The sequence below is a fragment of the Salarias fasciatus genome (assembly GCF_902148845.1).
Source record: "Salarias fasciatus chromosome 23 unlocalized genomic scaffold, fSalaFa1.1 super_scaffold_20, whole genome shotgun sequence".
Taxonomy (NCBI): Eukaryota; Metazoa; Chordata; class Actinopteri; order Blenniiformes; family Blenniidae; genus Salarias; species Salarias fasciatus.
This window is the reverse complement of record NW_021941230.1, coordinates 7,573,908-7,585,047: the sequence shown is the minus strand read 5'-3', so window position 1 is coordinate 7,585,047 and position 11,140 is coordinate 7,573,908. Positions and strand designations below refer to the sequence as shown.

At 46.6% G+C, this 11,140-nt stretch overlaps 1 protein-coding gene across 1 annotated transcript; it reads left to right on the top strand.

Moving 5' to 3' along the window:
- Positions 1-5,373: 5,373 nt before the first annotated feature.
- On the top strand, positions 5,374-10,867 carry LOC115383621 (polyadenylate-binding protein 1-like). The gene is made up of 10 exons (XM_030085752.1): positions 5,374-5,389; positions 8,689-8,859; positions 9,007-9,200; positions 9,292-9,410; positions 9,518-9,657; positions 9,731-9,825; positions 9,923-10,060; positions 10,221-10,316; positions 10,527-10,665; positions 10,857-10,867. Exons 2-10 carry the CDS (start codon positions 8,742-8,744, stop codon positions 10,865-10,867), a joined length of 1,050 nt encoding a protein of 349 aa, XP_029941612.1. The 5' UTR covers positions 5,374-5,389; positions 8,689-8,741.
- Positions 10,868-11,140: the final 273 nt, after the last annotated feature.

Sequence of the window (11,140 nt, the reverse complement as noted above, 5' to 3'; positions counted from 1 at the left end):
TTTTGGAGTGTTACGGGAAGTTCAGACAATATTCCAGGAGGGGAGTCGTGGAAACATCGCCAGCAGTAGGGCCGTTTGAACATTTATTCAAAGAACACGTCTATCTGTTGCTCCGTTGTTGGAACTCTACAATAAATTCAAAATTGCAATATTCTTAGGAAGAATTATTAAAACGAATACCCCCAGTTACATTTTTGCTTGTGTACACATTTTTTGACAGTGTAAATCTTAACTAAAATTCATGTATCAACAAAGCTTTATATGGTGTCCCACGTTGATGACATCATCATCAGCGCGACAGTGCACAGCGATGTAAACAACGGAGAAGCGCACAGTCCCGTTGACGAATCTCCTCTTCCCCTCAGATCAAGAGAAGCTCTCTGATCTCGCTATCTTGCCAATGCTGGGTCCATCTTGATGAAGGATATCTCACGCTGTGTCCAAAAACAACAAGCGTACTAACGAAGGCACGCTATGTCGACGTCATCACGTAAATTACCTCGTCGACCCAGGTCTGCCTTTCCCACTGAAGCGAGCTGATTGAAACCCGGGTCACTTGCAGGGTCAATCGTCCCGGATCGAAATGCTATTTAAATCCTTTGCCACTGCCAAAAAGAGCCGATTATTAGCAGGTTTAAACTAAAATGGGGTCGTGCTATAATGGAGGACGAGCCAAAGTACCGGTGACCTGAACTGCCTCTGCTTGCATGCAGTGGCTCCGCCGCCCCGTTAGGGGGAGCTAGTGAGCTGGACAGAGTGTAAGCCTACAGCAGTGTGAGAAGAAGGCTGAGCAGCGTGGCTGGTGTTTGTTTTTCTAAGGTTCATTTCAAACACTGCATCGAAAATATCTGCCTGTAAGTACTCGAATATACTTAGTTGATGTTCAGGATAGAGGTGAAATTGATTCTTGTGAGTTTGTCCGTTTTTTTTGAAGTTTCAACGCAGATGCCAATGCCGTTAGCATGATAATGGCGTTTCCATTAATAGTTAGCATTGAGCTAGCGGCTTTGATTTTAAATACCATCTTGTTTCAGTTTCACAGTGCCTTCAGGAGAAAGTAATAAACACTCAGACCTGCTGAAATCTCATGCTTTCTTTCTGAAGAACTGTTACCTACATGATAAACTGAATCCAACATTCACAGAGGCCAAAATTATGAATGTTCATGAAGTTGAATTGAACTTGGATTTGATGGTTATAAAGTTATTTACATCATTATTGCAGTTATTCAACCTTTGAGGTACTTAATTGTTGCTTATTTTGAGAAAGAGAAAATATTTTTTATTTAAGACTACAATAATTTATATTTTATCTTAAATCACGTGAAATGTTATCTCTGTTGTGAGTTTTTGAGTTTAGAATAATTGTACAAAAAAAGTTATTTTATGAGTAACCTTATTGTTGTCAACATATTTTTATTTTCACAAAATGATATTTGAAAAATAGGGGTCATCTCATAATCAGAGTCGTACTATATTCAGGTCAATACGGTAGTTTATTACTTTATTTATTGTTACTTTTTGTGTTTATAACTGTTTATTACTTGATTATTGTTTATAAGACTGTATTATGTCTATTTTTCTCTCTTTCAACCAAACACACATACACACACATGTCATTGTAACCATATAAGGACATTAATGCCGATGAAAGGATTCTCTGGCTGGAATCTCCCGCCCAACACCGAATCCCCTTGCCATGCTTTACATCGGTCATCATGCTGAATTAGTCAAAACATTGTGTTTGTGTGTGCTCTGCTGTCCATCGTTTGGTTCCCTCAGAAAATGATCGTGCCCCGGACCGCAAACAAGATCCTTTCTTCTGACCAGGGAATTGGGAAAATTTAATGGATCGCAATTAAATGAAAATCTTTAATTGTCACTCTTACAGCTATTCACCACTCTGAATGACTGGAAGCTGAACTTCATGACCGTCGACCGGGAGCACAGCAGCACCAGATGTTTCAGGCCGTCGACGCCATGAGTGAGATTTTAAGCACATCAGCAACGTGTGTATGAACAAAACGTATTTATTCAGCACTGTATTTAAAAGGTCAAAGTCGTGATATTCAACCACTTGAGTCTCATTAATGACATGCTTATAAAATGGATAGTCACTGTCCGTGTCCAAAATAATTTTCAAACTAAACTAGTTGAACTAAAATGATCTGAATCGATGAGTTTATTGTTAACAATCATAGGTTTGCATGCAGTGATATAATTCAGAGACCGTCCACTGTTTAATGCTGGAAAAAAGCTTTAAAAAGGTAAAATGTGGAGTATTGTGGTTTAGAAAGAAGATAAACAGTGAGACAATCATAAGTAACATTAATTTTTGTCAGAACAAGTAAACACAACAAACCGCTTTCTTTGAATACTTTCAGATTAGGTTTTAAACAAGTTTAGCTTCACTGCTGCTGTGAGCTGAGGAAACACTTGAAGTGGTGTTACAAGTTAGTCAACAGATGAAAAAGGGTTCGTGACTCGCTACTCATACCTCAATTTAAAATAGATCAATATGTAACTTGTACAACAGCACAGAGAGGAGGAGGAGGAGAGGGGGAGTGGACCGGCAACACCGGCAACGGTACACCAGGAACAACGAACACTGTGAGTAAATTGTGGGAATCATATGCAACCAAGTAGTGCCACAATCAACAGCTGTGACACAGAATGGCTCGAGTTATTTGCTCGATTGATCCCTTTGATGAAAGTATAGAGCAAGGGTGAGTTTGGGGATACATGAAGTGATTCATAAAGGGACAGGCTTGTATGTGGACTGAAAAATGAAGCAGCTCAAAAGAAATGACTGACAGAAACTGACTTGACTCTCAAGAAAGCAATTTAAATAAGTGTGTCCATGGAAATGGCATCTGAAGAGGCCCAATAGCTGCAGGCACCAGGGAGACAGAGATGTTCACGGGCCACGCTTTGGCAGTGACGGGTCTGGCCATCCTTTATCTGCAGGCTAGTGCAAAGACATGGATTGCCGTTTAAAAAAAGAGACACATTCACACAGTCAGTGGTGGAAAAACAGAGTAACAGTGATTCTTCAGAGCGAGACGTGTCTCCTTCAGTGAAAGCACGAAGAGAAATGACTGTGGGGGATAGTTCAAATTGCGTCTGTTCCCAAGTTATGTTGGAAAGAAATTCCATAAAAATGCAGATAGACACTGAAACGAGAGCATCATGAATGTCTGACAAATTCTCAGCCAAAAGTTGTTGATTTAAACTTAACAAAAATGTTACAATCAATGTTGTCTTGAAAGAAAGAACAGAACGAAGACGGAAGTATTAAATATTTGATAGGTTTAATATTGAGTGTTTGTAGCTGCAGACAAGAGGATTACATTCAACCTAAGACTTGCCTGAAAATATAAAGTGTTGAAACTTATTAGTTTCAATTTTTCAACTTTATGCACATTGCATCCTCGGAGGTTCTCCTAGTGGGGGTGTGGTCTCCACAGCAGGCGTATCAGTGGTTTCATCCATGGGCTCCTCACTGAGTTTCCTTTGCTCACGTGGAATTTTTCGCTGTGGATGAAAATGTTCTTTGGTGTGCTCTGCATATTCCAACCTTTCACTGAATCAAATCAAAATGTTGTCGGTATTTTTAAACATCTAAATGATCCTGCCCTGTCTGTTCATCAGTACATATGTCTATTGTTTGCACCGGCTCCAGCTGCACAGCTGAAATGCGGCTAGTATGTCTGTTTCATATAAGTCTATGGTTGTCCACCACCAATACCGAATTGTCATGCGATAATGTTCATTAAAGAAATGCATGGTTGAGTAACACAGCCTGCATTCAGGAAGGTAGCGGTAATTTAATTGCTGTATGTGCAAATGTGATTGCTTAATTCACTCGTGACTTAAAAAAAAAGTAATCTCTTCCATTGTCATTCTGTCTCCTCTCTTCAGCTGCAGTTCTGTTAGGCCCAGACCCCATTGATGGCTTGGATGCAGCTTTGAGAAGCAGGAGAATGTTCTGTTTCGAACAACCCTTCAAACCCAGGATGTGTCATCAGTCAGATCGACACCTGCGTCAGTCTCTGAGACTTTCTGAAACTGGAATGGAACCTGACGTGGATCTCCTCTCCAGTCAGAAGCAAGCCCACAGCTCACACTGATCTGGTAAGCCTGCTGGTTTCAAGAACTATGAACATGAAAACATGTCAGTACAGTAATGTTCCTTTTATTGGCAACATATTTCTTGAACTAGATGAGACTGCAGCATGTCATCTGCTGATGGGCTGCTTGTGTTTTTTTTATTTGGCGTTCCTGAAGGGCCTGCATGATGCCAGGACCACCCTGAACTGAGGAGGAGAGATGAAGGCTGCCCACTCCCACCCTGGAGCCAGGATCCTCTTCCTCACAGCACAACAACCTCATCTAACGGTCAGGTAAACACACACCCTCATCGCCTTGTATACCTGTTGATTACAATTATTCTGAAAGCAAAACCATGCAACTTTTGCTCTCGCGCTCCCCCTACTGGTCCCCTGTGAAAGCTCACTGTCATAAACGTTCTCTGCGTCAAAATCGCCCCGAGCAAGTGGCGAGTGTGGCTAAACTTTGTCTCCCATCAACAAACCGAGCACATGTGGAGCGTCGCAAGGTCCTTCCGAAAAAGATGATGTGACATATGTAGGGATAATTTGATGATGTATGTCCGTTTTCGCGACAGAGAAAAGGCGTGTCCCCGATATTTTCTGTCAGTTTTAATCAAGCTGGATTCAAGAAAATCTCAATTTTATCACAGACGGACGACTTTTGCATCAAGACTTCTTCAAAAACCACACAGACTGAAAGAGAACCGATTTTCCAATTAACAGCGATAGGTTAGTCCTGGATATGAACCGGGTGGCCGGACGGATGGATCCTCCAAAGACTGGCGCCCCATCTCTGCTCGGATCGATGACAAGGTCTGCCTCGTCTCTCATCAGTGCGTTTGCAGAAACGCCCCCACCTGCCTGCAGGAAGTGTGACACATCCATTATTTTTCATCCAGTTTGTATCGTTGAAGAAATGTCGTGCGTCGATAACCGAGAGGTGAAAATGAAAAAGATTATTATTTACTGTGAGTGTAAATGAGGAAAGGCGTGAGGCGCAGTTCTTTAGGTTGATTCAGCAACCAAGATGGGTGTCGGTCAGAACACAGGAGGATGAGGAGGTTTGGCTCTTCAGGAGTGTATTTATTAGTTGATGCCCATGATCACAAATCAGTTTCTGGAAATAACAATAATAAAGAAATCAGCTTCAGTCTCTATTTCTCATACATTAACATAAATCATTCACATCAATCATGTGATATACACCAACACAAAAAAATACATAATTGAATGAAGAACAACAAACATAGGGGCAAATAAACGCCACCCGCCCGGATTGTGCGGGTGTAGGGACAAACGCTCCCACAACACGGAAGCTAGACTAACTCCACCCGCCACTCGCAGTGTGGGTGAACAAACCAAGCGCTTCCATCGGCGAGAACTCCGACACTCGATTTATCAATTAAGGGAATAAAAACGGATTAAACTACCGGATGACACACAGGCACGACTTGGTCGCAGCCGAAATGCTTGCTGTAACGAGGGAGACCAGCGCGGCGCAGAAGGAACAGGGATCACAGCTGATCGGGACAAACGCACACGTCTGCGAGGTGGAGGTACCACAGACTCGTAGGCCAAGGATTTAGGTAACTCAAAGAGGGGGATCTGCTAATCCACTCGCTCCTCGGGACATTAACACGCCACAGCTGACGACCCGTCGTCATTTCCGGCCACCAGGAACCAACCCGGACACTCCCTAAACCCAGCCTTTTATACAGCCGCCCCCAAATGTGCATAGAACATTTGCATGCCATAAGAGGCTCAATCAGCCTTACAGAGTCCAGACGTTGAAGGAAGGTCTTCTACCGATTGGAGGACTGGCAACCTCGCCAGTCGGCCTACGGGCTGTGTGAAGAGGTGTCCGTTGATGTCAATGTCCGCAGGTCTGAAGTGACCGTCGTTGCTCTGCAGACTCCAGCCCAGTCCAGTCGGCCATGGGCTGGAGGTAGTGGGGCTCCATCCACATAACGACGGTGTCGTCCTGTAAACCCAGAGGACCAGGATTGGTCCGCCAGGACTTGGGAGCGTCGCCAGTGGCGACGGCTGAGTTGCTCCGTCTTGGGGTGCACCACCGGGGGGAGCGAGCCATCAGGCCGCCCCATGAGGAAGCTGTCGGGTGTCACCGGATCCATACTGGCTATGTCTGCAGGATTAGGGGCTGAAACCACGTGGCGCCCAGTACAGCTTCCAGTCAGCTTCTGCTCACCGGCTTGGTAGGTTGTCACCCGCCCAGGGTCTGTCAGGAACCGCAGCTCCGTTCTCCGCAGACAGGCCATGACGGACTTCTTCGGTGCCTGCAATGGGGGCGTGGTATACTTTCTCACCCTGTTGACCTCAACACAGGTTGTCTTGACATCCAGCCGGGCGACCGTCTGTTTGTTTTGTTTGGACCGGGTCACCTCTCTTTCAGGTCGACCAGGGACAGCGTCCATCTGGCCAAGCCTCTTGACATGGCGGTTCAGTCCGTCCATCTGTGGGGGAACAGAGGTGGAAAGACACTGCACAGAGTTAGCTGGCCGCCCCATGGAACCGATTGGACCTTGGAGGGTCCACCCCAACCGAGTGTGGACTGCTGCCGGTCCGCCAGGTGATCCAAGTCGGACCGGTCCTATAGGTGTTATAAGGTGTGATTGATCGGAGCCAAGGAGCAGCGATGGCCTGACATCCTTCAGGGCCGATATAGGAAGACCACGGAGGTGTCTGTGCTTTTTCTGCAGTTGCTCGATAGGGTAAGTATGCTGGGCTAGGCTGAGGCGACCGGCTATGAAGGCTCCGTCGACCTTGTAGCTGATCTTGGGGTTAGTAGCTGGGGAAACCCGGAAGGATATCCTTTGTCCATGTAGCACCTGGATGTCCTGCTGGACTGTCCGTAGGGGGAGGTTCTCTGGAGTGCCCTTTATGCCCAGGGATTTGGCTGCGGCTGGTAACAGCATGGACCTCTCCGAACCATCATCCAGCAGGGCGAAGGTGCTAATGGTTCTTCCCTTGTGATGGAGAAGTACTGGAACCACCTTTAGCATGACCCGATTACTGGTTTCAGGCCTGTTGAGGAGGAGGGAGCCGGAGGCGGAGTTAGTAAGGCAACTCTCTTCTTTAGGTGCAGCCTCTCTATTATTCCTCTCAGGCCTGAAATTTATCTCATGGAGGGCAAGGAGGTGTTTCCCTTGGCAGATGTGACGAGGCTTCTTCAAGGTGCACCGAGCTGCTTGATGGTTGCGCGCGCAGCGCCAGCACCGCTTGTTGACTGTGATCCACTGCTTGAGCTGCTCTTGGGTGAGTTTGGCAACCTCACCGCACTGACTCAGGTAATGGTCTTCACTCTGACAGTAGGGACAATAAGCCTTCCTCACATGTTTCTTCTCCCCAGGTTTTGGTGCATACACAGCCCCGGAAGGTTCGTTAAGGCTGTGCAGGACTGCCACTGGAGGCTTGGTGCGAAGGTCCGGCCTGGGAAACTGTCTCTCCCTGCTGGTTGCTGTACTGACTTGGCTGTCGAAGCTCAGGCACCAGGACTCGCAGCTGAGCCACTCGGAAAGGTCGTGAAGGGTGTGAACGGTTCCAGGCTGCTTGAACTGATGGCGGCGGAAGTCAGCTCTCTGGTCTGCTGGGAGCTTGGTCAGGAGGCGAGCTACACGGGAGCCGGAGTTGAGCTCAACCTCTCCCGCGGGGCCTAGTGTCTTGAGTAAGCCCACCAACGACTGAACCTGAAGTGAAAACCGCTGGTGAACCTGAAGTGAAAACCGTCAGAAGCATTTCATAGGATTAAACTGACATTTTTATTTCTGTAGGATCATCCATGTTGCAGGAATGAGTTCGTAAAAATGCGTAAACTTTTGGTTTTCAGCTAGAAAATCTCTTTCCAGAATGCATTGGAGCGGATGCGAGGAAATTCTGCCGTCTCCTCAAACAAACGCGTCTGGCGAGAGAAACATTTGAGATACAGAAAAAATAAAAGCATTGCCAGTATCACAAGGACTCTAGCTACGTTTTGATGTATAATATGTTCAGATTGAGCCAGAAATGTGGCCGTGGGGACCAGAAAACTGTACTGCATTAATACTGCATGTAATGTCTAACCTGGTTTCCATAGTAACAGTGTGTCCAAGTTACCCCGGGGGAATTATATGACATCGTCGCCTGAGTTGCCTGGCAACTTTGAATCAAACCTGTGATGTCATCACCAGCATTGACAGCCAGCATCTTCAGCCTGCAGTTCACCACTCTGAACTATTCAGACGCCCGGATCAGTCGTAGCTTTGCGCTTTGGAGAAGAATCACCCACCCACCAAGTTATCCATCACTGAGTTAGCTTGTGTTTGCTAGATCTCTTCAGATTTCATTTTGACAGAGGATATTTGAGTATGTTTGACCAGACGAGGAAACCTCAAGAGCATTGTTCACCGACAAATGTAAGAACACGTGTTTTTTAAGTGAGAGTTTCCACTAAAACTGGAAATAGTATTTGTCATTGATGTGTTACTGGACATTTATGAAAATAATGACCTTCTGAACATTGCATTTACAGATGTCAGGTTACAGGAAGACAAAGCCAATTCTGGACCAGTTTGCGCCCATCAACCCATCAGCTTCTCTGTATGTGGGAGACCTGCTTCCCACCACCACAGAGGTGATGCTTTATGAGAAGTTCAGCCAGGTGGGGCAGGTCATCTCTGTCAGGGTTTGCAGACACCGGATCACCCGCCGCTCTCTCGGCTATGGCTTCGTCAACTACACGAAACATGAAGATGGTGAGCTTTGTCTAAACAACCTCTAAAGGAGGCGCTGTGCCTCCAGTCGATCTTAATGTTCTTCAATTCATGTCTGATGCTGCATTTTGAGGGGCGAACCTGTGAATACGCTTATGTTTTTTTTCTTTTCTTGTGGTCTTTGTGTAGCTGAGCGAGCGCTGGACGACCTGGCCTTCACTGTCGTCAACGGCCGGCCTGTGCGGATCATGTGGTGTCGACGAGACCCCTCCCAGAGAACCAACGCAGCGGGGAACATCCTGATTAAGAACCTGGACAAATCCATCGACAGCCTGTCCTTGCTGAACACGTTTTCAGCCTTCGGGACTGTGCTGTCCTGTAAAGTGAGTATGGGGTCATAACAGTGTTAAAACTTTTTAGGAAAATTCATGATGCTTGTGAATGTGTTTGACTCATAACTCTTCCTCTTTCCAGGTGGTTTGTGACGACAACAACGTCTCAAAGGGGTACGGCTACGTGCACTTTGAGACCGTGGAGGCGGCTGAGCGCGCCACTCAGAGGCTGAACGGCATGCTGCTCAATGACCAGATAGTGTAAGTGTGATTTCCGTTCTTTAAACTTTTCGAACCTGCTTACTACAAGTTCCGAAGTCAGGTTTTGACACATTTGACTTAATGTTTCATGATGTTTTCTTCAACAGAACTATTGAGCCGTTCCGATCGTTTAAAGACAGGGAGGCGGAGCTCGCCACAAGTGCAGAGGAGTTCACCAACGTTTATATAAAGAACTTCGGAGAGGACATGGACGACAACAGGCTGACGGAGCTGTTCAGCAAATACGGTAATTTCCACTCAGCATTCACAGCTGAGGATGTGAACCGATGTTGACCAGCTGCTTTTTTTTTTTTGGACAGGACCCACATCCAGCGTTCGTGTGATGACAGACAACAATGGAAATTCGAAAGGATTTGGATTCGCCCGCTTTGAGAGCCACGAGAACGCCAAGAAGGTAAGAACCACTTCTGAGGAAGACTGATGGGTAGATCACATATTCTCTGCATTTCTGCTTGCTTCAAATCACGATACCCATGTTTATTTCCTCTCAGGCGGTGGACGACTTGAACGGTAAAGTGTTGAACGGCCGGCGGTTGTACGTGTCTCGTGCCCAGAGGAAGGCAGAGCGGCAGACGGAGCTCACGCGCAGGTTTGAGCCTGAGAGTTTGGATCGCGGATCCAGGTATCAGGTCAGTAGGTCACTTAACTCCAGCGTCCAGTCACTTTTTGAGGAGCAGATCCGTCATGCTCAAAATGAAAGTGGCAAAGGACCTTTGAGCCCAGGCTGTACTGTTTAAAGACTGTTATTCGGGGTGGCACTAACTTCTCCTTTGTCCTTGAATAAACTAGGGGGTCAATCTGTACGTCCACAACCTGGACTCCGACATGGATGAGGAGCGTCTGCACCGAGCTTTCAGTCCCTTTGGAACCATCACAAGTGTCAAGGTGAGCAGTCAACTAGCAGTGAATTACAAATTTGAATTTATTTCTTATTCCTTATGGTAATTCCTGTCATATCACAATGAGTCTTGTGTAAATTGAGGTGACAGGTATAGGTGTAGTTAAAGATATAAGTAGGAACTCTGAGAAAGAGCATGTTTAATTGAATGTTTTCATACCTGAACTGATTGAGTTTAATTTGTGTCTCTTCCGCAGGTGATGACGGAGGGGGAGCGCTGCAAAGGATTTGGGTTTGTCTGCTTTTCGTCCCCTGAGGAGGCCAGCCGGGCCATGACTGGGATGAACGGCCACGTCTTGGGCACCCAGGCGCTCTACGTGGTGCTGGCCCGGTCTCGTCCTGACGCGCGTCCTCAGCGCGAACCCTTTGTCCAACCCCGACATGAGGCCTACATGCAACCCCAGCGAGAGACACAGGTACACCCCCAGCAGCAGCCTCTCCCACTCCAACAGCAGCAGCTTCTCCTCAGATGCCCCCAGTGTGGGACCTGGCTGCTTCCACAATCTCAGTCCTTCGTGTGCCCTCAGTGGGAGCCTGACGCACGCTTCCATCACGGGCCCCACATGCTCCCCCAGGAGGGGACCCCCTCAAACCCTCAGTGGGGGGCCAACATACTGCCCCGTTATGAGCCCTATGTGTGGTCCCAGCAAAATCTTCACATGCACCCCCAATATAGACCCTATGTGTGAAAAGGTGGAATAGATTTATAAAAAGTTAACTAAAGGAAAGAATTGTGTGGGGGGGGGGGGGCGTAAAATGAAGCATTGAAGAAACAAAAACTCAGGAAAAAAAACAATTGATATCAACTTTC